Genomic DNA, 25,807 nt, shown 5'->3' with positions numbered 1-25,807 from the left:
AAGGCCCTAGTATGGGTCATCATTTCGCTTCTCACGGATCGCTTTTCTTCTAGTCATTACCTTCAAAACGAGTTGAAATGTTCTGGACGTAGCTACCTCTTTTCTTCATCTTGTCATACGCAGCCAGACATACTGGGTGAACTCCTAAAGTCTGCTGATATCTATCACCTCCAGTTTCTCGACACCACTGAGCCAGAGTATGGAAGATGTTTGTGTTCATCCCCACTATAACAGGTACTGTTCCCCGGCCTTTGTCCGCTTCTGCCGCTTCTGGACAGAATAAGGCTATGATGGGCAACTCTCTACCCTAGCGATCGTCTCTGGAAACTGTAGCGTGACAGATGTTTATCCTTTGTAGGGGTAACTGCTTTCACTCAGACCCCATTCAACGAGTCCAAATAGTGGTTGCAGGGGCACATCTGATAAGTACCATATTTGTTATACCATCTCTCAAAAATGATGGATTCTTGAGATCCATTATCCAGCAACACAGTGCAAGGCTGGACATTGATACAAGCTGATACATGTGGTGCTGGTCCCATGAGACCTTTAGGATGTCGTTCTGACTGAGAAATGTTGGAGGGAGGGGTAGAATACACCTCTGAAATTGCTGGGGGGCCAGTATGGGACTCTACTGGCCCCCATCTCAGTTTCCTTTCTGCTTTCTCTCGGGACGGGGGTGTTTCGGAGATTCCTTAGAGCTCCACCTCTTTGGACACTGGCGAGCCATATGACTTGCACTTCCACAGACAAAACACTCATCTGATCTGACATCTTCCATCTGACTTTGGTCTCACTCACCAATTTCACAGGTTGTTGCTTGTTCTTGGCAGCTGACTCACCAATCTTTTTTAGATGCACTACTTCCACAGCTTAGGCACTTAAAAGCTGGGCAATTTTTTCACCTCGCTTGTCAATGACCTTCAGAATAACTCCTGTCTCTCTTCATTAACCCCTTAACGACCACCGATACACCTTTTTAAAGGTGGCAGTTAGGGGTACTTATTCCTGAGCGTTGCTTTTTTGTAGCCAAGACCCCGGAGAACATGATTTGTGTCAGCCATTACCATCCCCGGTCTCACAGAATAACGGCAATCCCCAAAAAAGTCTGGTTTTCCCATTCATTTCTCTCTCCTCTGATATGATCTAGCATAACGGAGGAGAGAGAAATGGGGTCCCCTGAGCCCCCCGCCCCGGTTTCTCTGGACCCTCCAGCTCTGTTCCCTGGCCCTCGACATCTTTTTCCAGGAAGAAATGGCAGGTGAAGTGCGCCTGCTGAGAGCTGCCAGCCGGCAACAATAGATTTGTCCTATTGATTCATTTTGTTCACTGTGATGGACCCTGTCACAGTGATCACAATAAAAAAAAAATAGTAACTCAAGACCTCTTTATCACCCCCTTAGTTATATAAAAAAAATTATAAAATTAAAGTATTTCCATTTTTCTGTTAGGGTTTGGTGGGGGTTACGGTTGGCGGGTTGGAGTAGGGCTGTATTAGGGTTTAAGTTAGAATTGGGGGTTTTCCACTGTTTAGGTACATCAGGGGGTCTCCAAACGTGACATGGTGCCCGCCATTGATTGCAGCCAATTTTGGGTTCAAAAGTCAAACTGTGCTCCCTCCCTTCTGAGCCCTGCCAAGCACCCAAACAGTGGCTTTCCCCCACATATGGGGGGGAATGTTTAAAAAAAAATAAAAATGAACATTTAACTTTTTTTCACAAAATTTACTTCAGATCCAATTTGTTTTATTTTACCAAGGGTAACAGGAGAAATTGGACCCCAAAAGTTGTACAGTTTGTCCTAAGTTACGCTGATACCCTATATATGTAGGTAAACTGTTTGGGGGCACGGGAGAGCTCGGAAGGGAAGGAGCACCGTTTGACTTTTCAATGCAAAATTGGCTGGAAGTGAGATCAGACGCCATGTCACGTTTGGAGAGCCCCTGAGGTGCCTAAACAGTGGAAACCCCCCAATTCTAACTCCAACCCCAACCATAACCCTAACCACAAACCTAACTGTAACACACCCCTAATCCCAATCGTAACCCTAACTTTAGCCCCAAAATAAATACATTTTTATTTTTATCCCTAACTAAGGGGGTGATAAAGGGGAATTTGATTTACTATTTAAAGTGGGTTTTTATAGCAGGTTTTTGTTTGGCAGCTGTCACACACTAAAAGACGCTTTTTCTTGCAAAAAAATGTTTTTGCATCACACATTTTGAGAGCTGTAATTTGGGCCAAAATATGGAAAGTCATGTGAGGTCTTGTTTTTTGCGGGTAGAGTTGATGTTTTTATTGGTACCATTTTTGGGCACATTACATTTTTGATCGCTTTTTATTCTGATTTTTGGGAGGCAGAATGAACAAAAACCAGCAATTCATGAATTTCTTTTGGGGGGGCGTTTACACCGTTCCGCGTGTGATAAAATTGATAAAGCAATTTTATTCTTCGGGTCAGTATGATAAGTGATACCTCATTTATATCATTTTTTTATGTTTTGGTGCTGTTATACAATAAAAACACTTCTATAAAAAATTGTTTGCATCGCTTTATTCTAAGAGCTATAACTTTTTTTTATTTTTCCGGTGATGGAGCTATATGGCAGCCTGTTTTTTGCGGGACAAGATGACGTTTTCAGCAGTACTGTTTATTTATATCCACCTTTTTGATTGCCCGTTATTCCACTTTTTGTTTGGTGTTCTGATAAAGCATTTGTTTTTTTGGCTTGTTTTTTTGTTTGTTTTTATTGTTAACTAGTGGGACATTATTATAGGGCGGGTCGTTACGGATTCGGTGATACCAAATGTGTACTTTTATTTAGATTTTTTTTTTTTTATTCAAATATTTATTTTATTGATGGAATAAATATTGTTTGTTTATTTTTTTAAAATATTTGTACAATTTTTTTATGTTTAATCTGGTTTTTATTGAAAAGAACTTCAAAACAAATAAGGAACAAAGGATTCAACAACATAAAAAGTATTGAGTACAAAAAGAAATCTCATATACAACTGTATATCAAGACCTGTAACCAACAAGTCCTGAAATAGTATAACTTTCAGGTCAAAATCATTTTCAATCAAGTCCAACAAGATCTGAAAAAAAAAAAAAACACCATGGTGGATGTAGGTATCCCCTATCCAGGGAGACTGTATGACCTTTGGTTATATATATATATATATATATATATATATTATATATATTCTCCTCTGAAAGCGAGCGACCCAAACAAGAGGAGCTAGGTCACTCCAAGTAATAATGGTATAAACACGAACGGAAAGAATGAAACTAAGAGGAGGAATATGGGGGAGGAGAAAGGATGGGAAAAAAAAAGGGAGGGGGAGGAACCATGGAGTCTGATATAGAAGGGGGCAACTTGCACCCCTATAATGACGTCTGTCTAATCCGTATTGTTCAATCTATCTTCCTTATGGCTTAGAAAAGAAGGATTGAGAGTCCATATACAAAATCCAAGGACTCCAGACCTGCAGGTATTTCTCCATTGAACCGTTAACCTCGGCGGACAATTCTTCCATATTTTGAAGGCTGGTCATCTCCTTGACCCATTCAGACACATTAGGAGATTGGGAGGATTTCCAAAGTCTCGGGATCACAGTGCGCGCAGCAGTTAAGCAGAATCTTAGGAGCCCCTTTTTCTGGAAGTGAAACGAGCCCGGGAGGATAGATAATAAAGCCACCTGGGGGGGGGAGTTGGTCACCAAATGACCGCTAATGGCTTGATAAGCGGAAAAGACAGAATCCCAAAATGGCTTAATATGCTTACATCCCCCCTCACCCCGCCACCTCTCCACATACTTGGGGAACTTGTCTTTGGTATTTTGGTTCAAAAGACCATATGTTAAGGAGACAGCATGTGCAGGCGGCGACGCCAACAGGAAAATCTTTTCAAACGGCGTAGATAAGGAGGCGTATGAGCCTGCGCCCTCTGGAGATGAGAGGAAGGATTTTAGTTGGAGGTATTCCAACCAATCAGAAGGGCCCCCTCCCTCTAACGGCTGCACTGATTCGAAAGCGAGGATGGCCGAACTCTTGAGGACATGAAAGCATCTGGTATTGTCCCCTCTCTCCCACCCAAGAAAATGATCCCTCTCCACCCCCGGGGGAAACTCCAGATTAGAGAAGAGAGGCGTAAGCAGTCCTCTGCCTAAGGACAGAGAGCCTCTGCGGGTCTCCAGATCCCATCCTCTAAGTGTATCTTTAAGGAGGTCAGCTTCAGAACTGAATTGGCCTCTACTTTTAGGGCTGATCCAGGGAAGGTTATGGAGTGGAATTGTAGAGCTAATTTGTTCTATTCCCACCCATTGTTTGTCTGAACTGTGGAACTGCCAAATATTTGTACAATTATTTAACCCCTTCCCAACCTGTGACGCCACGTAGGCGTCATGAAAGTCGGTGCCAATCCAACCTGTGACGCCTATGTGGCGTCATGGAGGGATCGCGTCCCTGCAGATCGGGTGAAAGGGTTAACTCCAATTTCACCCGATCTGCAGGGAAAGGGGGAGTGGTACTTCAGCCCAGGGGGGTGGCTTTGCCCCCACGTGGCTACGATCGCTCTGATTGGCTGTTGAAAGTGCAACAGCCAATCAGAGCAATTTGTTATATTTCACCTATGAAAAGTGGTGAAATATTACAATCCAGCCATGGCCGATGCTGCAATATCATCGGCCATGGCTGGAAACCCAGATCTGCCCCCCCCCCCCCCCCCCCGCCACCGATCTCCCCAGTCCTCCTTTCTGCCCCGTTCTGTGGTCCGCTCTCCTCCGTCCTCCTGTCCGCTCCCCCCGTGCTCTGATCTTTCCCCCCACTCATACTTACCGAGCCTCCCGGTGTCCGCTTTCATGGGCGCCGCCATCTTCCAAAATGGCGGGCGCATGCGCAGTGCGCCCGCCGAATATGCCGACCGGCAGATTCGTTCCAGGTACATTTTAGTCACTGTGATAGGATTTATCACAGTGATCAAAATAAAAAAAAAATAGTAAATGAACCCCCCCCTCTTTATCACCCCCATAGGTAGGGACAATAATAAAATAAAGAAAATATATTTTTTTCTTCCCCCACTAGGGTTAGGGCTAGGGTTAGAATTAGGGTTAGAACTAGAGTTAGGGTTAGGGTTAGAATTAGGCTATGTGCACACGGTGCGGATTTGGCTGCGGATCCACAGCGGATTCGTAGCAGTTTTCCATCAGGTTTACAGACCATGTAAACCTATGGAAAACCAAATCCGCTGTGCCCATGGTGTGGAAAATACCACGCGGAAACGCTGTGTTGTATTTTCCGCAGCATGTTAATTCTTTGTGCTGATTCCGTTTTACACCTGTTCCTCAATAGGAATCCGCAGGTAAAATCCGCACAAAAAACACAGGAAATCCGCGGTAAATCCGCAGGTAAAACGCAGTGCCTTTTACCTGCGGATTTTTCAAAAATGGTGCGGAAAAATCTCAAACGAATCCGCAATGTGGGCACATAGCCTTAGGGTTAGGGTTGGAATTAGGGCTAGGGTTGGAGATAGGGGTGTGTTGGGGTTAGGGTTGTGGTTAGGGTTGGGATTAGGGTTAGGATTAGGGTTGGGATTAGGGTTAGGGGTCTGTTGGGGTTAGGGTTGTGATTAGGGTTATATCTAGAGTTGGGATTAAGGTTTGGGGTGTGTTAGAGTTAGTGTTGGAGTTAGAATTGAGGGGTTTCCACTGTTTAGGCACATCAGGGGTCTCCAAACGCACCATGGCGCCACCATTGATTCCAGCCAATCTTGCGTTCAAAAAGTCAAATGGTGCTCCCTCCCTTCCAAGCCCCGACGTGCGCCCACACAGTGGTTTACCCCCACATATGGGGTACCAACATACTCAGGACAAACTGGGCAACAATTATTGGGGTCCAATTTCTCCTGTTACCCTTGCGAAAAAAAAATTGCTTGCTAAAACATAATTTTTGAGGAATGAAAGATTATTTTTTATTTTCACGGCTCTGCGTTATAAACTGTAGTGAAACACTTGGGGGTTCAAAGTTCTCACAACACATCTAGATACGTTCCTTGGGGGGGTCTAGTTTCCAAAATGGGGTCACTTGTGGGGGGTTTCTGCTGTTTAGGCACATCAGGGGCTCTGCAAATGCAACGTGATGCCTGCAGACCATTCCATCAAAGTCTGCATTTCAAAATGTCACTACTTCCTTCCGAGCCCCGACGTGTGCCCAAACTGGTTCCCCCCCCACATATGGGGTATCAGCGTACTCAGGACAAACTGGACAACAACTTTTCGGGTCCAATTTCTCCTGTTACTCTTGTGAAAATAAAAAAATTGCGGGCTAAAAAATAATTTTTGAGGAAAGAAAAATGATTTTCTATTTTCACAGCTCTGCGTTATAAACTTCTGTGAAGCACTTCGGGGTTCAAAGTGGTCACCGCACATCTAGATTAGTTCCATGGGATGTCTAGTTTCCAAAATGGGGTCACACGTGGGGGAGCTCCAATGTTTAGGCACACAGGGGCTCTCCAAACGCGACATGGTGTCCGCTAAAGATTGGAACCAATTTTTCATTGAAATAGTCAAATGGCGCTCCTTCCCTTCCGAGCCCTGTTGTGCGCCCAAACAGTGGTTTCCCCCCACATATGGGGTATCGGCGTACTCAGGACAAATTGTACAATAACTTTTGGGGTCCAGTTTCTCTTTTTACAATTGGGAAAATAAAAAAATTGTTGCTAAAAGATCATTTTTGTGACTAAATAAAAAGTTAAATGTTCATTTTTTTCCTTCCATGTTGCTTCTGCTGCTGTGAAGCACCTGAGGGGTTAATAAACTTCTTGAATGTGGTTTTGAGTACCTTGAGGGGTGCAGTTTTTAGAATGGTGTCACTGGGGTATTTTCAGCCATATAGACCCCTCAAACTGACTTCAAATGTGAGGTGGTCCCTAAAAAAATGGTTTTGTAAATTTCATTGTAAAAATGAGAAATCGGTGGTCAAATTTTAACCCTTATAACTTCCTAGCAAAAAAAAATTTAGTTTCCAAAATTGTGCTGATGTAAAGTAGACATGTGGGTAATGTTGTTTATTAACTATTTCGTGTCACATAACTCTCTCGTTTAACAGAATAAAAATTTGAAAATTACGAAATTTTCAAAATTTTAGCCAAATTTCCATTTTTTTCACAAATAAACGCCAAAATTATCGACCTAAATTTACCACTAACATGAAGCTCAATATGTCACGAAAAAACAGTCTCAGAACCGCAAGGATCCATTGAAGCGTTCCTGAGTTATTACCTCATAAAGGGACTCTGGTGAGAATTGCAAAAAACGGCCAGGTCATTAAGGTCAAAATAGGCTGGGTCATGAAGGGGTTACGCATTTTTTATTTCATTCTAACTTTTACACTTTGTCCCATTATGGGACTATCATTTTTTGCATGCTGATCGCTTCTATAGCATGCAGATCTTTTGCAGAGGAGCTGTCAGCCCCTGTGCCGGCTCCGGAATACTGCGATCATGTTTGATCGCAGGGTTCTGGGGGTTAAAGTGTCGGGAGCGGTCCCCTTCTGGCACTTAGTGCCGGGTGTCACTTTTGGGTATTTTCTGTTATATTGACCCTCTGAGTCACTCAACTTTTAACCCTTATGTGGGAAATTTTATTTATTAACTATTTTGTGCGATATGACTCTTATTTAAGGGCACAAAAATTAAGTTTGACAATTGCCTAAATTTTCAACGTTTTTTCCAAATTGTTTCCGTAAATAAAAGCAAGTCATATCGAATAAATTTTACCACTAACATGAAGTGCAATATGTGACGAAAAAAAATCTTGGAATCAGTGGGTTACGTTTAAGCGTTCCAGAATTGTAACCTAATAAAGTGACAGTGGTCAGAATTGTAAAAATTGGCTTTGTCATTAAGTACCAAACTGGCTTTGTCACTAAGGGGTTAAGCAGCTCATGGAGGGAACTGGGAATCTGTTTGTCACAACACCAGTTGGGGCCCTCGGAGCTCTTGATCTAAACTGCACTGGTCGACTTCTGAGGCCTATTTCCTCCCTTGGATAGTATTCTATGCACCAGCTTATCCTGTCAATAGAGGTGGTTATTATACATTTTTATGGTGCTTTACATGTGAAAGATGGGCAAATATAGACAAATACAATAAACATGAGCAAAAGCAAGGCACTAACAGTTACAGAAGGCGAGAGGACCCTGCCCACGAGGGCTCACAGTCTACAGGGGAAGGGTGGGGATACACTAGGAGAGGGTAGAGCTGGTTGTGCGGCGGTTCTTTAGGTTGAGGATCACTGCAGACTGTAGGCTTGTCGGAAGAGGCGAGAGTTCAGGTTCTTTTTGAAGGTTTCCATAGTAGGTAAGAGTCTGATGTGTTGGGGTAGAGAGTTCCAGAGTATGGGGGAGGCACGGGGGAGGTCTAGGATGCGGTTGTGGGAAGAAGAGATAATAGGGGAATAGAGAAGGAGATCTTGTGAGGATCGAAGGTTGCGTGTAGGTAAGTACCGGGTAATTAGACATTAATCGGTAATCGGACATTCTCTCACCAGTTAGTAATGCAAAGTTTGTAAACTAGATCTGTGGAATCCTCTGGGGACCCAAAAGCATCTAGAGCCATAATGTAGTCTTTAGAAGTCATTTCTATTTGGCTTCTCAAAGCAGCCTGCACCACTTCCATAGCGGGACCTCTTAGACTTTCCACAACTTTCTGTTTCTATGCAGCATCAGTGCATTGCCACTCCGTTAGGTACTGCAGAGCTACATCCCTCCATGTATCATACCCCTCTTCACCAGCTGGGGTTGGAGTGACACCACCTGAAAAGGTTATAAGAAGCTGTGGATTTTTCAGCCACAATCCTGCATGGAAAAAATAAGTTGAGTTTAACCTAAACTAATTCTTCAGTGTTTGTAGGCTAGGGTCACACAACAGTATATAAAAAAAAAAAAATCATTCCAATCTTCATCACGAAAAATAACTTTTTTTTTTTTCCCTAAGGGTATGTTCACACGATCCTGATTTCAATCCTTTTTTTTCAGGACAAAAACCGCAGCTCTTGGCAGAAAACGCAGGTGCGTTTTTGATGCGGTTTTTAGTGCGGTTTTTTTATGCAGTTTTCTCTGCAGATTGTCTGTGTTTGACACAAATAAAGCTTTAACTGCAGTGGGGGAAAAAAAAAAAAGAAATGATGTCATTTCCTTGTCCAACCCTTTTCTTCTTCCATCCTCCATTTTGGGACTAAACACCAAAATGAGAGGACGTGTTTTGAATGACAGCGCTCCGCAGAGTGCTGAGCGTAGGCCAGATCACAGCCCGCGGATCCAGCTCTATCCAGCTATTTAAGTCTACGTCATGCGCCCCTATATTTAACATGGGGGCGCATGGACATGCGTCGCACTTGCGTTTTGCGCCGCATGCGTCACTGCAGCGCACGCATCCAGGCGCAGAGGACGCAGCAAGTTGCATTTTTGCTGCGTCCAAAATCAATCAAAAAAAGGACGCATGCGGCGCACAATGCAAATGTGAACATAGCCTAAGTGCCACATATCACGTATTTAAGTGCCACGTATTTAAGTGCCACGTATTTAAGTGCCACGTATTTAAGTGCCACGTATTTAAGTGCCACGTATTTCAGTGCCACGTATTTCTTTGCCACGTATCACGTATTTCAGTGCCACATATTTCAGTGCCACGTATTTCAGTGCCACGTATTTCAGTGCCACGTATTTCAATGCCACGTATTTCAGTGCCACGTATCACGTATTTCAGTGCCACGTATTTCAGTGACACGTGCCACGTATCAAAGTGCCACTTATTTCAGTGCCACATATTTAAGTGCCACGTATCACGTATTTAAGTGCCACGTATCAAAGTGCCACGTATCACGTATTTCAGTGCCACGTATTTCAGTGCCACGTATTTCAGTGCCACGTATTTCAGTGCCACGTATCACGTATTTCAGTGCCACGTATTTCAGTGCCACGTATCACGTATTTCAGTGCCACGTATTTCAGTGCCACGTATCACGTATTTCAGTGCCACGTATTTCAGTGACACGTGCCACGTATCAAAGTGCCACTTATTTCAGTGCCACGTATTTAAGTGCCACGTATCACGTATCAAAGTGCCACGTGCCACGTATCAAAGTGCCACGTATCACGTATTTCAGTGCCACGTATTTCAGTGCCACGTATTTCAGTGCCACGTATCACGTATTTCAGTGCCACGTATTTCAGTGCCACGTATTTCAGTGCCACGTATTTCAGTGCCACGTATTTCAGTGCCACGTATTTCAGTGCCACGTATTTCAGTGCCACGTATTTCAGTGCCACGTATTTCAGTGCCACGTATTTCAGTGCCACGTATCACGTATTTCAGTGCCACGTATTTAAGTGACACGTATCCCACGAAGATTTTCCATGGAGAACAGACACATCCAGAGATATGTCTGCTCTCCACGGCTGCAGCCAACACACTGACAGGAGCCATAGTTCCTGTCGGTGTGTCACTGCGCATGCGCGAGCGAGTTTACCGGCGGTCATTGACCCCGGCACTCTCGCTTAACGGCAGTGCTGCGTGGGAAAGTTCAACGCAGCTGTACTGCTGTTAACCGAGACGCCGGAGTCATTGAACTCCGGGACAGTACGCGATACACTGCTAGGAGCTTCGCTCCTGGCAGTGTATCGCCGGAGAGCAGGGGATCGGCGTGGGACACTCGTTTTATGGATTCTGCGGACAGGGAGTATGAATTTGCTTTTTTATTTTGTGATTTTTTTTTTCCTGGAGGATCGAGGGCTTCGCCTACAAGTGTGCTGTTGGTGAGTATATACTCTGTTACGTGTTGTATGTACTGTACTGTGTGTCATGTATGTGTATTGTGTGTGTTTTGTGTAACTTTACAACTGTGCTAAGTCGCCGGACACAGGGACAACTCTCCCATCCTAATACCGGATGGGAGTAGTAGTCCCATACGGTGACTTAGCACAATGGTGGCACTAGCGTCGCATGGGGACACGGACACACACACACACACACACACACACACACACCAAATCAATCACGATCCCCATGCGACGGTATGCCTCCATGTCTCTCCGCCCACGCGCTTCCCCGCACTTCCGGCTGCTGCGGTTCTGCACCACAAACCGCAATAAAACCCGCAGATATATTTTTGATCTGCGGGTTTTACTGCGGGTTTGACCTCACAATGGAGGTCTATGGGTGCAGAACCGCTGCTGTTTCGGGCAAAGAAGTGACATGCTCCTTCTTTTTTCCCGCAGCTATTCAGCGCGGCTTTTTTTTTAAAATTCAGGATCGTGTGCACAGTGGTTCCTGTTTTCCATAGGGTACAATGTACTGTACCCTGCATGGAAAAAAGCTGCGGAACCGCAGCGGCAAAACCGCTGCGGTTCTGCAGTAAAAAACGCACTGTGTGAACATGGCCTAAATGTAGTTTTCTCTCTCCCATGACGTCACCACGGAGAGAGGGGATCCGCCCTTCAGTGACAGGAAACCTACAGATAAAAGGGCAGTACCTCTGCCTCGCAACAGTTGGTTTCCTGTCCCTAATGGGGAACCTTCAGTGCGGTACCTGCATGAAGATATCATCTGATGAAGATTCCGGAATCTGGGGCTGGTCAGTCGAGATCTGGCAGCGGGGAGGCCCCTGCCGCGGCTGGTACGGTGCCTGAGGCCACTACCACTGGAACCGATGGGTTCTTCAGGGTGAGCGAGGGGGAAGCGCAGCCGCCGCTCCAGAAGGGAAATGGGATCCCGGGGAGCGCCTGCCTGCGACAGGGTGTGCTCCGGGAGGTGGACAAAGATGGCCGTCACTCCGGAAATAGAACGGAGCTTCCGGGTTACCGAGGCATGCGCTTTAAGACGCTTCCCTACTTACATGGCGCGGGAGGAGGGGGCGGGACTGGAAGAGAACGCTGGATGCGCGCCCGATTCAAAAGAAGGGGGAGTGCAGACATTCTTGCTGCACACAGTCCCCTGTGAACCATGGAGGACAGCGATAACCAGCAAGACCTGGAACAGCAGCCTATGCAGCGCCGCCGCAAGCAACAGTTGGATGTCCCAAAGGACAAAGACAAGCGAAGTCCGTCCAGTAGCCACTCTACACAGCGTAGCAGATCTGCTGCAGTGAGCAAGTCACCATCTCTGGATCTTCCTCCACAACACCCTATCCCCCCTCCAGAACCGCATCTAAATGGTGAGTGATCGAGAAAGTTCACCATTGTAATAGGGTGCCTTCTCTTCCCTTACTAGGGAAAGAAGAGATAATGGAAAATGAAAAACAGGCGCTGTCCCACCTGTAACAAAGCTTTACCGAGTCCTGGAACAATAAGCTTTTTAATTCCTGTATACAACAACTGTTATATGAGGAAACCACGGATTTTGCCTCTGAACTGAAATCTGTAATCTGATCAGAAGTCCAGAGTCCTTTTGCACTAGGTCCTGGAAATGAGAAATGCCTTATCGTGGCTTCCAGGTACACATGAATTGGCTAAACTTTCTCAATTTTTCATATTTCATTTTTCATATTTTTGTATATTCATTTTTTTATATCTTCATATTTCTAATGCAGTAATGCAATTCAATTTTCATATTTCATATCTACATGCTATGGCGCTACAGTGTGCTGCCTTTTTTTTTCTTGAGTACTGAGCACTTCGCCTTTTAGCCACAGAGGATTTATGATCCCATACAGATGAAGACTTTATTCTAAGTGAGGAAAGGCGTTGCTAGGTCCTGGAAACGAGAAATGCCTTAGGGTACCGTCTCACATAACGATTTACCAACGATCACGACCAGCGATACGACCTGGCCGTGATCGTTGGTAAGTGGTCGCTGGGGAGCTGTCACACAGACCGCTCTCCAGCGACCAACGATGCCGAAGTCCCCGGGTAACCAGGGTAAACATCGGGTTACTAAGCGCAGGGCCGCGCTTAGTAACCCGATGTTTACCGTGGTTACCAGCGTAAAAGTAAAAAAAAAAAAAACAGTACATACTTACATTCTGGTGTCTGTCCCCCGGCGTTCTGCTTCTCTGCACTGTGTCTGCGCCAGCCGGAAAGCACAGCGGTGACTTCACCGCTGTGCTCGCTTTCCGGCTGGCCGGCGCTCACAGTGCAGAGAAGCAGAACGCCGGGGGACAGACACCGGAATGTAAGTATGTACTGTTTTGTTTTTTTTTTACTTTTACGCTGGTAACCACGGTAAACATCGGGTTACTAAGCGCGGCCCTGCGCTTAGTAACCCGATGTTTATCCTGGTTACAAGCGAACGCATCGCTGGATCGCTGTCACACACAACGATCCAGCGATGACAGCGGGAGATCCAGCGACGAAATAAAGTTCCAAACGATCTGCTACGACGTACGATTCTCAGCAGGGTCCCTGATCGCTGCTGCGTGTCAGACACAGCGATATCGTATGGATATCGCTGGAACGTCACGGATCGTACAGTCGTAGCGACAAAAGTGCCATTGTGAGACGGTACCCTTATTGTGGCTTTCAGTTACACATGATTTGGCCAATTTATGCACTAAACTTTCTCAGATTTTCATTTTTCATATTTTTTTATATTCACATTTTTCATATTTTCATATTTCTAATGCAGTAATGCAATTCAATTTTCATTATTTCATATTTACATGCTATGGTGCTACAGTGTGCTACCTTTTTTCTTCAGAGTCCTTTTGCGTCCATTAGTAAGGGGGAAAAAATAAAGAAAAAGGAGACTACAGTATACTCCCAGTCTGACTCCTCTGCTTCGGGAGTTTCTGACTCAGATCAGATTTCTCCTCCTCTTCCTTGGACGAAGAAACGGGGTCGCCTCTGCTTTCCCTTAGATGAAGTAGATGCCCTAGTGAAAGCTGTGAGAGGTACTATGGGGGTAACAGACCCTCGTCCTGATAGAACTGCTCAGGATATAATGTTCAGGGGATTGGGACAGAAAAAACAGAGCATTTCCCTTAAACCCGAACGTCCAAACTCTAATTAAAAGGAATGGGACAAATCAGACAGGAAAAACTCCTCTGTACCCTCCCTCAAAAGGAAATATCCTTTCGAAGAGGAAGCATCTACATTCTGGGACAAAGCCCCTAAGCTTGATGTTGCTGTGGCCAAACCATCAAAAAAGTTTGCCGTCCCCTTTGAGGACATGGGTACACTTAAAAATCCCTTAGATAAAAAAGCTGTCACCTTTCTTAAAGGGGCATGGGAATCAGCAGGAGGGAACCTGAGACGGGCTATAGCAGACACATGTACCTCCAGATCCATAATGGCATGGGTGGATCAGCTGAAAAAAACAGCTAAAGAAAGGCATACCCAGGAACAAAATCTTAGAATCCATTCCTTTGATAAGATGTGCAGCGGCTTTCCTAGCAGCCTCATCGGCGGATTGTGTCCACCTGACATCTAAAACCGCAGCCCTCTCAAATGCGGCCAGGAGAACCCTATGGCTTATAAGCTGACCAAGGGATTTACAAACAAAGCTTAAACTATGCGCAATTTTCTGTGAGGGGAAATTCTTGTTCAGAGAAACTCGATGATATATTACAAAAAGATAAGGTATTCCTGAACTTGGGACCGATAACATTTAAACGGGTCCTTTAGGAGCAGAAAATATTTCTGCAGAAAACCCCCCCCAGGGAGCAAAACAGATGGGAAGAGGGAAGGAGAGATAGAGGGCTCATCTTTGGTAACTCTTCCCGAGACAAAAAACCCTCCAAGTGACGGTCTCCCCAGAGTGGGGGGGGGGGGGGAATATTGACCGAACCTTCATTTAATAGCATGGAATTTGAGTGGGCGCTGCTGAGGGAAAGAGAGTTTTCAGAGAACCTGGTTTCTAATTTACTAAAAAGCAGGAAACCAGTCTCTACTAAAGCGTATGGTAAAACTTGGAAAAGGTTCTTGTCCGTCTCCAAAGTAAAAGTCCAGGATGGGGCCTCAATTACTGAAATACTCGAGTTTCTACAAAAAGAACAACGCCTGGCTGTCGGTACTTTAAAAGTACAGGTGGCAGCTTTAGGTGCACTCTATAATCAGGACATTGCAGGCAACCCATGTGTAGTACGGTTCATTAAAGCCGCAACAAGATCTAGACCCCTAGTTAGTCAAAAGCTACCATCGTGGGATCTGAATCTAGGCCTATCCTCTAACAGGTCCCCCATTTGAGCCTATAGAGACAGCCCCCCTCAAGATCTTATCCTTAAAGACTATTCTCCTGGTGACTCTAACATCTGCCTGCAGAATAAGCGGCATTCAAGCCCTATCTGCGAGCCCCCCTTTCACAAAAATATCCTAAATCCTGACCCGGCCTATCTACCCAAAGCAGCTTCTCGATTCCATAGATCTCAAGAAGTGGTCCTTTCCTCCTTTTGCCAAGATCCCAAAAATAGGAAAGAGCAGAAATTCCACACCCTAGACGTCAAAAGATGTCTGGCTCAGTACCTAGAATCCACCCAGAGGTGTAGGAAGGGAGGATCTCTGTGTGTGTTTGGCAAGATGGATAAGGCCCCTTTCACACATCAGGTTTTCGCCGTTAGGCTAAATCCGGCTTTTTATGGAAAAAAAATGGATCCAGCGAAAGCTGTCGCCGGATCCGTTTTTTTCTCAGACTTGTATTAGCACCGGATGGCCTAACGTTTTGTCTGTCTTTCGCCGGATAATGCGAAAAGGCGTTTTCTGGCGTCTGGAAAAAACGTACAAAGTTACGTTTTGTCTGCGGTGAAAAACCAGACAGCGCCTGAAGCGGCGCTTCCTGTTTTTTGCTAGAATGGAAGCCTATGGGCGCTGGATCTGTCAAATGCCGGATTCCGATGCGGATTCTGTTTTTTCTAACCGTGCATGCTCAGATTTTTTTTTTTTTTTTTTTTTAGGATCCAATTAACTGGATCAGCTAGTCGGATCCGTTGCATCAGTTTTTCACAATCTGCAACGGATCCCTTTTTTTTTTAAACATTCGCCGGATTCAGCCTGACGGTGAAAACCTTGTGTGAAACAGGCCTAAGAGATGCGATAGCCTTGGCCTATTCATACCATTCCAGATGGCTTAAAAGCTCATTCCACAAGAGCCATAGTGACCTCATGGGCAGAGAGGTCTGGGGTATCGATAGAACAAATCTGTAAGGCAGCCACCTGGTCATCACCTTCAACCTTTTTTTAATCACTATCGATTAGATCTAGCCTCTGTGTCTGACTTGACCTTCGGAAGAAGGGTCCTTCAGGCTGTTGTCCCTCCCTAAGCTTCCAATCTCTGTAATTCTCTCCGTGGTGCTGTCATGGGAGGCTGAGGAAAGCATAGTTACTCACCGATAACGGTGTTTCTCATAGCCCATGACAGCACCCACTTATTCCCTCCCGTCACGTGTGTGGTGAGCACCTTTTATATTGAGTTATGTGCTTCTGTATAGACTCAGTGTATACTCTGATAAGCAAGAATATAATGTACATACAATTTTTTGTTGTCACTAACCTGGAGATCCTCCGATGCTCTGTAAACCAACTGATACGAGGGAGAGGTGCTGCCCTTCTGTCTGTAGGTTTCCTGTCCCTGAAGGGCGGATCCCCTCTCTCCGTGGTGCCGGCATGGGCTCTGAGAAACAGTTATCTGTGAGTAACTATGCTTTTCTCACTGCTGCGTTTAGCTTATAGTTACCGAGAAGACACTCCTCCAAAGAACTGAGTGTGAATAAGACCTCAACATGAGTGTGCGACTTCTTGCCTGATATCAAACACTCCTAAACTTCCGTTTTTAATTTCGGCTGGTGGTTCAGTCATGGACACTATAGCATGTTACCTCTTTTCGTAGATGGGTTTTGTATAATAAATGATATTGTGTAATGGTGTGTGGTGTTATACTGAACCTCCACAAGATGCCAGTGTCGTAGAACATTTCTACAGAAATCTTAGTATTTTCAGTTGAGCACAAAATAATTAAGTGCCTTGTTCTTCTCCCACAGGAAAGCAAAATGTAGTTATTATGGGCAGGAAAACCTGGTTCTCTATTCCAGAGAAGAATCGGCCATTGAAGGAACGAGTAAACATTGTCTTAAGCAAAGAGCTCACGTAAGTCGAGTTTTTCAGTATTTTGGCACAATGTACAGATGTTTGTCATTATTTGCAAAAGCTGCAACCTAAGTTTTGACAATTACAAAAGTAGTATGAAGAATAAGAACAGATGTGTCTGACTGCTAAACCCTGATTGTTTTACCAGACATGTATAAAATCCATCATTGAATTATGAAAATTTACCCAAAAGATTACGCACCGATATTACAGTAGCAACAAAGTACAATATTAGAAAATCTACAATGTAAAGTGACCTGAGGTGCTGGATTTAATCTTGGTGACCAAGCTAATTTTGACCATAACCCCTTCATGACCCAGCCTATTTTGACCTGGCCATTTTTTGCAATTCTGACTAGTGTCCCTTTGAGGTTATAACTCGGGAACGCTTCAACGGATCCTAGCGATTCTGAGATTTTTTTTTTGTGACATATTGGGCTTCATGTTAGTGGTAAATTTAGGTCGTTAATTTTTTGCGTTTTTGTGAGGGAAAAAAATTTGCAATTTTCAAATTTTGAATTTTTATTCTGTTAAACCAGAGAGTTATGTGACACAAAATAGTTAATAAATAACATTTCCCACATGTCTACTTTACATCTGAATCCTTTTTGAAAGGTGTATTTTTTATTTTTATTTTTTTTGCTAGGAAGTCATAAGGGTTGATCAGCAATTTCTTATTTTTCCAACTAAATTTACAAAACCATTTTTTTAGGGATCACCTCACATTTGAAGTGACCTTCAGGGACCTATATGACAGAAAATACCCAAGTGACACCATTCTAGAAATTGCACCCTTCAAAACCACATTCAAGATGTTTATTAACCCTTCCGCTACTAAAGTAATGTGGAGGGAAAAAATAATAATTTAACTTTTTTTCACAAATTTCACTTTATCTCCAAATTTATTTTCACAAGGGTAACAGAAGAAAATGGACCCTGAAACTTGTTGTTCAATTTCTCCTGAGTATGCCAATACACCATATGCGGGGGAATACTATTATTTGGGGGAATACTATTATTTGGGCGCACGGCAGAGCTCGGAAGGGAAGTGGCAAAGTTTGACTTTTTGAACACAAAAATTGCTGGAATTGAGAGCGACTGCTATTTTGCATTTGGAGAGCCCCATTTTGCAAAATTTGACCCCTCAAGGAATGTATCTAGATGTGCTCAGGTGCTTTCACAGAAGTTTATAATGTTAAGCTGTGAAAATACAAAATCACATTTTACCCACAAAAATGTACTTTTAGCCTCAAATTTTTTTTTTGCTTTCACAAGGGTGACAGGAGAAATTACACAACAAGTTTTATGGTCCATTTTCTCCTGAGTTTTCGGATACCCCATGACGTCAGGGTATGAATAACCATTGGGACCCGTGATTTTCATTGCGAGGGTCCGATGGTTAAGGGGTTCCTGTGCCCCCCCCTTGCAACAACTTAAATGCCTCCGTCGCAATTGACTGTGGTATTTAAGGGGGGGAAGGGATAATCCGGCCCCGATTGGTCGCAAAACCATCAGTGATAAGCGACGCCGCTGGGCAGCGCTATTTATTCTTCAGCGACGTTTTAAAATGGCAGTGAGGGAATAAGGCACCTTAAAGACCGCCTTTTTAATGCAGTAAACAGATTAATAATGCTGCAGATTCAGAAGTTGAAATTTGGCAGGGTTTCTGAAAAAAATCCACAACTAGTGATGAGTGGATGTTCAGGTGGAATTTTTAAATAGTCCGGTTTGGGAGCTGAACTTGACTCTGAACCCCATTTGTCAGTGGGTACCCAAACTTCAGTGCTGTAAAATGGTCGGCGTGAGGGCTGCAAAAGGAAGCTAAATGAGGGCAAGTTCAGAACAATTGCCTTGCAAACAAATGTGGATAGGGAAATGACAGAACAAAAAAGAGAATTATAATTATTGAGCAAAAGGTTGAGAAGGAGGTAGCAAACACGGTTTTGTTTTTTTTTGTTTGTTTTGTTTACCCCTTGGAGGTGCTGGCCTGCCCTGCGGAAAGTGCACGGTCAGAACATGTTTTGCACAGCTTGAGGTGTGATGACAGGTGCATGTGCTTGTCCACAGACAACAGACAACATGGGCAAGCGCGCACTCATTAAAATGAACCAGCCGTGGCACCCTCAGGATTTGTAAATGCCTTTTGGCTGAATATAAAAGTACTAGATGGTAGCCCGATTCTAACGCATCGGGTATTCTAGAATATGTATGTAGTTTATTTATGAAGATTTTAGAATAATACATTGAATACACAGGATTCAGCCAACCGCGACCAATTAGTGAAGCATGGTTCAAATGCCGCGCCAATTCGCGGCCGGACTGCGCCTGTCGCTGATTGTTCATGGCCGGCCACGTAGTATATAGCACAGCCACGTAGTATATAGCACAGCCCACGGAGTATATAGCACAGCCACGTACTAAATGACACAGCACACGGAGTATATAGCACAGCCCACGGAGTATATAACAGCCCACATAGCATATAATACCGCTAACGCACTATATAGCACAGCCCACGTAGTGTATAGCACAGCCCACGTAGTGTATAGCACAGCCCACGTAGTGTATAGCAATGTGGGCATCATATCCCTGTTAAATAAAAAAAAAAAAGAATTAAAATAAAAAATAGTGATATACTCACCTTCCGTTGGCCCCCGGATCCAGGCGAAGCGTTTACCGATGCTCCTCGCGCCCTGGATCCGAGGGGCCGACGGAGGGTGAGTATATAACTATTTTTAATTTTTTTTATTTTAACATTAGATCTTTTTACTATTGATGCTGCATAGGCAGCATCAATAGTAAAAAGTTGGTCACACAGGGTTAATAGCAGCGTTAACGGAGTACGTTACACCGCGGCATAACGCGGTCCGTTAACGCTGCCATTAACCCTGTGTGAGCGCTGACTGGAGGGGAGTATGGAGCGGGCACTAACTGCGGGGAGGAAGGAGTGGCCATTTTGCCGCCGGACTGTGCCCGTCGCTGTGCCCAATTAGGGACGCGGGATTTCCGGGAAGGACAGACACAGACGGAAGTGACCCTTAGACAATTATATAGTAGATACTAGCCGCACCCAGCCACTGTTAGACTGCACCGCAGTTCTATTTTTCTCTGATCGCCCATGACTGCACCACGGAGAGAGGGGATCCGTCCACCAAGGACAGGAAACCTACGGATAAAAAGGCGGTACCACTCTCCTGCATCAGTTGGTTTCCTGTCCTTGATGGGAGACCTACGGACTTACCAGTTCGACGTTGGAATTCCGGGGCCAACCAGTCCGATTCAGGCAGCTGGGGTCCCTCTGCCTCGGCTAGGGTGGTGACCCGAAGCGCCACCGCTGGGAGCCAGGGGCGACAGGGTGTGCGGGGGAGGTGACAAGGAGTTCGCGGTCACCTCCCCAGGTAAGATGCAGCAGCGGCAACATCCAGGGGGGTCCCTCTGTGGTTGCGGGAGGTGCAGCGCGACCCTCCCTAAAACAAGCTTCAGTCTGCACGCTGCACCGCCATCGGGCGTGCAGAGTAACGCACTATAGGGGCTGCATAGGACCGGGGGCGCCGGTCAGCAGTGCCATACCTGCTTCCTGGGCGCCATCTTGAAAGTTCGGCACATGCCCGGGATCTAAACTGGTCTCGCGAGTTGGGAGCTTCCGCGCAGGCGCCGGTAGATTACCGCTCGAGCGCTGGGCACGATCTGCGCAGGCGCTGACGGAGCGCCGCTCGGGCGCTGGGCGCGGTCTGCGCAGGCGCCGGCGGGGCTTCCGCTTGGGCGCCTAACGCGTCTGCGCAGGCGCCGGCGGCGCTAAACGCTCGGCGCGGTATGTGGGCGCCGGGCTAATGAGGCCGGCGTTCGGCGCTCCTCTCCGTGGACTGCGCAAGTGCGGAGGGCAAGCGGCGGGAGGGTTTAAATAGAGTAATCCACATCCTCCCAGTGGCTCTGCAGTGATAAGCAAGAGCCTCATGAGTAATAGTGCCGCAGCGCCAGCTCAGCCAAGTGTCAAAGCAGCATCCGCAGACCAGCAGCAGTATGAGCGACCCAACATCACCTCAGCCCGAGTCACCTCCACCTGTAGCATCGCCGCAGCAGCAGCAGCAAAAAAGGCGACAGCAGAAAGGGCACCAGGACACCAGCAAAGAACGCCAAAGGTCCCAGCACAGTAAGGAGTCCAGTATGGCGTCGGGGAAAAAGCCAGAGGCAGAGAATCCCCAACCGGTATTTATGGGTCCTGGAGGTGGTAAGTGGATCTTCGTGAATGTCAGAGACAGTAAGATTGTTATTTGTCTCTTGTAGGGGAGGAAAAGCGTATGTAAAATGTAAAGTTGCGCCATCTGTAGAGAGGATCTTCCACCTACATGGGATAAGAGACTATGCAATACTTGCATTCAGCAGACTGTATCTGAAAACCTTCCTGGGTTTGCAACAGATCTTAAAAGCCTGATTAAAGAGCAAGTAGAGGACACCTTCAGATCACTAAAAAGTGGGGAAAAAAAGGAGAAAAACCAGACTCAGGTCCCCATCTCCCGTCTCAAAATCAGAAAGCGATAGTGAGAGTTCAGTGTCCTTCAACTCCTCCACCTCATCTTCATCATCTACTTCTTCCTCGGGGGGACATAACTGTTTCCCTCTAGAGGATACTGATGGCCTCATAAAAGCCGTGAGAAGTACCATGGGTCTGGTAGACTCCCACCCTAAAAAATCGGTACAAGACATCTTTGGGGGCCTGGAACAGAAAAAGAGAAGAGCTTTCCCTCTTAATGAAGCAATAGCAGCCTTAATTAAGAAAGAATGGAAGAAGCCCATGAGAAAGGCTCTTTTAACGCCAAAAAGAAAATACCCCTTCGAGGAGGAATCCTGCTCCTTTTGGGAGAAGGCCCCCAAATTAGATGTAGCGATCGCTAAAGCCTTAAAAAAATTTGCCCTCCCGTTCGAGGACATGGGGGTCCTAAAAGACCCTATGGATAAGAAGGCAGATGCCTTTCTCAAAGGTGCCTGGGAAGCAGCGGGAGGAGGCCTGAAGCCGGCAGAAGCGGCAGCATGTACTTCACGCTCCCTGATGATTTGGCTGAACCACTGAACCAACTAGAGGGTCAATTAAAGGGGAAAACTTCCCGGGACTCAATGCTGGACACATTACCAGTAATGAGAGGGGCCGCGGCTTTCCTAGCTGATGCCTCGGCCGACTCCATCAGGCTATCCGCCAGAGCAGCAGGGTTTGCTAATGCGGCCAGGCGCGCCCTCTGGCTTAAGAATTGGCCAGGCGACCTACAAACGAAAACAAAACTGTGTACCATCCCCTGCGAAGGAGAATTTCTTTTTGGTTCCACCCTAGATGACATCTTGGAAAAAGCGGGGGACAAGAAAAAGTCCTTCCCCCCCCCCCCCTCTGGGTCTCCCCTCTTATAGGAAGCCCTTTCGGAACAAGAGGTTTTTCCATAGGAACCCGGGGAGAAGCCAGGGGAAATGGGAAGATAAAAAGAACAAAAATAAGGGGTTTATCTTTAATAAAAACCTCAATGACAACAAAAAACCTTCACAATGAAGGTTCGCCCCAGGTGGGGGGGAGATTATCTCTCTTTCTCCCAGCCTGGGAAAAGATTACCTCAAGTCGATGGATACTAAACATCATAGTCGGGACTGAGGTTAACATTCAAGAGGTACCCTCGTCCCTCTTTCAAGATAACACCCACAAGATCCTCGGCAGAAGAGCAGTTGACGCTAGAAAACGAGGTTGTCGGGTTAGTGAAAAAAGGAGTACTCCTGGAAGTTCCCCCTCAGGAAAGAGGGCAAGGTTACTATTCCCCTCTATTCCTGAGGAAGAAGCCAGATGGTTCCTTCAGGACCATTATCAATTTGAAAAACCTAAACAACTACCTAGAGGTTCAAGCATTCAAGATGGAAACAGTAAAATCATCTATCAAAATGCTGTTTCCTCAATGCTTCATGGTGGTCCTGGACCTGAGGGACGCATATTATCACGTCCCAATACACAAGGATCACCAAAAATTCCTCAGACTGGCAGTCCACATCCAGGGAGTCCTAAGTCACTTCCAGTTCTCAGCTCTACCATTTGGCTTAGCAATAGCCCCGAGAGTTTTTACAAAGTTGGTCGCGGAGGTAATGGCTCACCTCAGGGAAGAAAACACCCTGATCATACCATATCTGGACGATTTCCTGGTGATAGGCTCCTCCCCGCAACATTGCAAGAGTCAACTAGATCTAGTGATTCATTCTCTAAAAGATCTGGGTTGGCTAATAAACCTAGAAAAATCCAGACTGGTGCCTTCTCAGGTTCAGGAGTACCTAGGTCTCACTCTAGACTCCAAACAAATGGAATGTCGGCTCCCAGAGAGCAAAATACAAAAGATAAAAAATTTAGCGTTAAGAGTACAATCTCTTCCCTCCATAACACTCCGTTAGGGCATGTCCCTATTAGGCTCTATGACCTCCTGCATCCCGGCGGTCCAGTGGGCCCAACTACATTCAAGAGATCTCCAATGGCAGCTACTGTCAGAGCAAATCCTTCTAGGAGAGCATTTAGACGGGCGGTTAACATTGTCTCCTCGCACCAATCACTCTGACTTGGTGGACGTTGCAGGAAAATCTTTCCCAGGGAGTCCCATGGGTAATCCCGATCTCGAAGGTCCTAACTACGGACGCAAGCCCCTCAGGGTGGGGGGCTCATCTGGGCGATCTAGTAGCCCAGGGCATTTGGTCTCCGTCCCTTGCAAACAATTCCTCCAATATGAAGGAACTCCTGGCAGTAAAATTTGCCCTTCAGGAATTATTGGGAGTCCTTCAATCTCACCATGTAAGGGTGATGTCGGACAATCAAGTAGTAGTATCTTACCTAAATCATCAGGGGGGTACCCGTTCCAAAAATCTAATGGAAGTGACCAGCTCAATCCTTCAAATAGCCAAGAGCAACCTTCTATCCCTGACAAGCCTACACATAAAGGGGGTAGACAATTACAAGGCAGACTTTCTAAGGCTACGTTCACACTAGCGTTGTGCGCCGCTGCGTCGGCGACACAACGCACGCAAAAAACGCGTCAAAACGCACGCAAAAACGCTGCGTTTTGCGACTCATGCGTCGGTTTTTGCCGAAAATCGGACGCAAGAAAAATGCAACTTGTTGCGTTTTCTTGGTCCGACGCTTGCGGCAAAAAAGACGCATGTGTCGCACAACGCAACAAAAAAAAAACGCATGCGTCCCCCATGTTAAGTATAGGGGCGCATGACGCATGCGTCGCCGACGCAAACCCGACGCACATTAGCTTAACGCTAATGTGAACGTAGCCTAAGTCGATCCAGCCTAAAACAGGGGGAATGGGAACTAAATCCAGTGATATTTACTCAGATCACACAAAAATGGGGTGTTCCCAAAATAGATCTCTTCGAGCCATTTAAACAAAAAAGTAGCCTCCTTCTGCTCCCTATCTCCCTTGGGGAACTCAGTAGCTGTGGACGCTTTCCTGATCTCTTGGGGTCACCATCTGGTCTATGCCTTTCCCCCTCTCATTCTGAGTCCAGCAGTGCTGAGGAAGATTCGGGAGGACGGGGCATTGGTCATCTTAATTGCCCCGTTCTGGCCGAAGAGACCTTGGTTCTCATGGATGAGGAAGATGTCAATATCCGACCCGTGGGTATTACCAGACCTCCAGGATCTATTGTCGCAGGGCCCAGTCTGTCATCCGCGAGTCAAGAACTTGCACTTGACAGCCTGGCTCTTGAGAGGAAAATATTAGAAAACAGAGGGTTCTCTTCGGGTTTAATCTCAACTCTGTTAAAAAGTAGGAAGCCGGTTACAACAAAACAATACGGCAAAATATGGAAAAAGTTTTTGTCTTCTTCAGGTGCAAAGATAGGGAAGGAGATTCCCCTTAATTCCATATTAGAGTTCCTACAAAAAGGTTTGGAGATGGGTTTAGCCACCAGTACCCTAAAAGTTCACGTGGCGGCATTGGGGGCATTAATCAATTTTGACTTAGCTTCAAATAGGTGGGTCTCTAGATTCATCAGAGCAGCAGGAAGATCGAGGCCTCTGCCAGTGAAAGTGGTTCCACAATGGGACTTAAACTTGGTCCTTAAAGCCCTGACTAGTCCACCATTTGAACCATTACATGAAACTTCAATAAAAAACCTATCTCTCAAAACCGCTCTGTTAGTCGCCCTCACTTCTGCCCGTAGGGTTAGCGACTTACAGGCTCTCTCAGTTAATCCTCCTTACACACAATTTTTAGAGGATAGGGTCATTTTAAAAACAGACCCAGCATATCTCCCGAAAGTAGCTTCGAAATTTCACAGGTCTCAAGAGATATCTCTCCCCTCCTTCTGTCCCAACCCTACAAATAAGGAGGAACAAACATTACATACACTGGATGTAAGAAGGTGTCTCTTACACTACCTAGAAGCCACTAGAGAGAGTAGGGAGGATTCCTCTCTGTGTGTTTCCAGGGTCCCCGGAAGGGGAAAAAAGCTTCTAAAGCCACCATAGCAAGATGGATCACGGACGCCATCAGTCTTTCAAACTCGGCAAGTGGGATGTCCGTTCCCGGGGAGGTTAAGGCTCACTCAACAAGGGCAGTGGAAACTTCCTGGGCGGAGAAGGCCGGAGCTTCTATAGACCAGATATGTAGAGCTGCTACCTGGTCCTCACCATCCACATTCTATAGGCACTATAGATTGGACCTAATCTCTTCTTCAGATCTTGCCTTCGGTAAAAGGGTTCTGGAAGCAGTGG

At 45.8% G+C, this 25,807-nt stretch overlaps 1 protein-coding gene across 1 annotated transcript in view; it reads left to right on the top strand.

The window, feature by feature from the left end:
- DHFR (dihydrofolate reductase) overlaps window positions 1–25,807 on the top strand; it is an 86,802-nt gene that overhangs the window by 4,116 nt on the left and 56,879 nt on the right. The window contains exon 3 of the mRNA XM_077288372.1: window positions 16,968–17,073. Within this exon, the coding sequence (XP_077144487.1) occupies window positions 16,968–17,073 (106 nt within the window). The remainder of the gene's footprint in view (window positions 1–16,967; window positions 17,074–25,807) is intronic.

This window comes from Ranitomeya variabilis, chromosome 1 (genome assembly GCF_051348905.1).
Source record: "Ranitomeya variabilis isolate aRanVar5 chromosome 1, aRanVar5.hap1, whole genome shotgun sequence".
NCBI classification, from domain to species: Eukaryota; Metazoa; Chordata; class Amphibia; order Anura; family Dendrobatidae; genus Ranitomeya; species Ranitomeya variabilis.
This window is presented reverse-complemented; position numbering and strand designations above follow the sequence as displayed.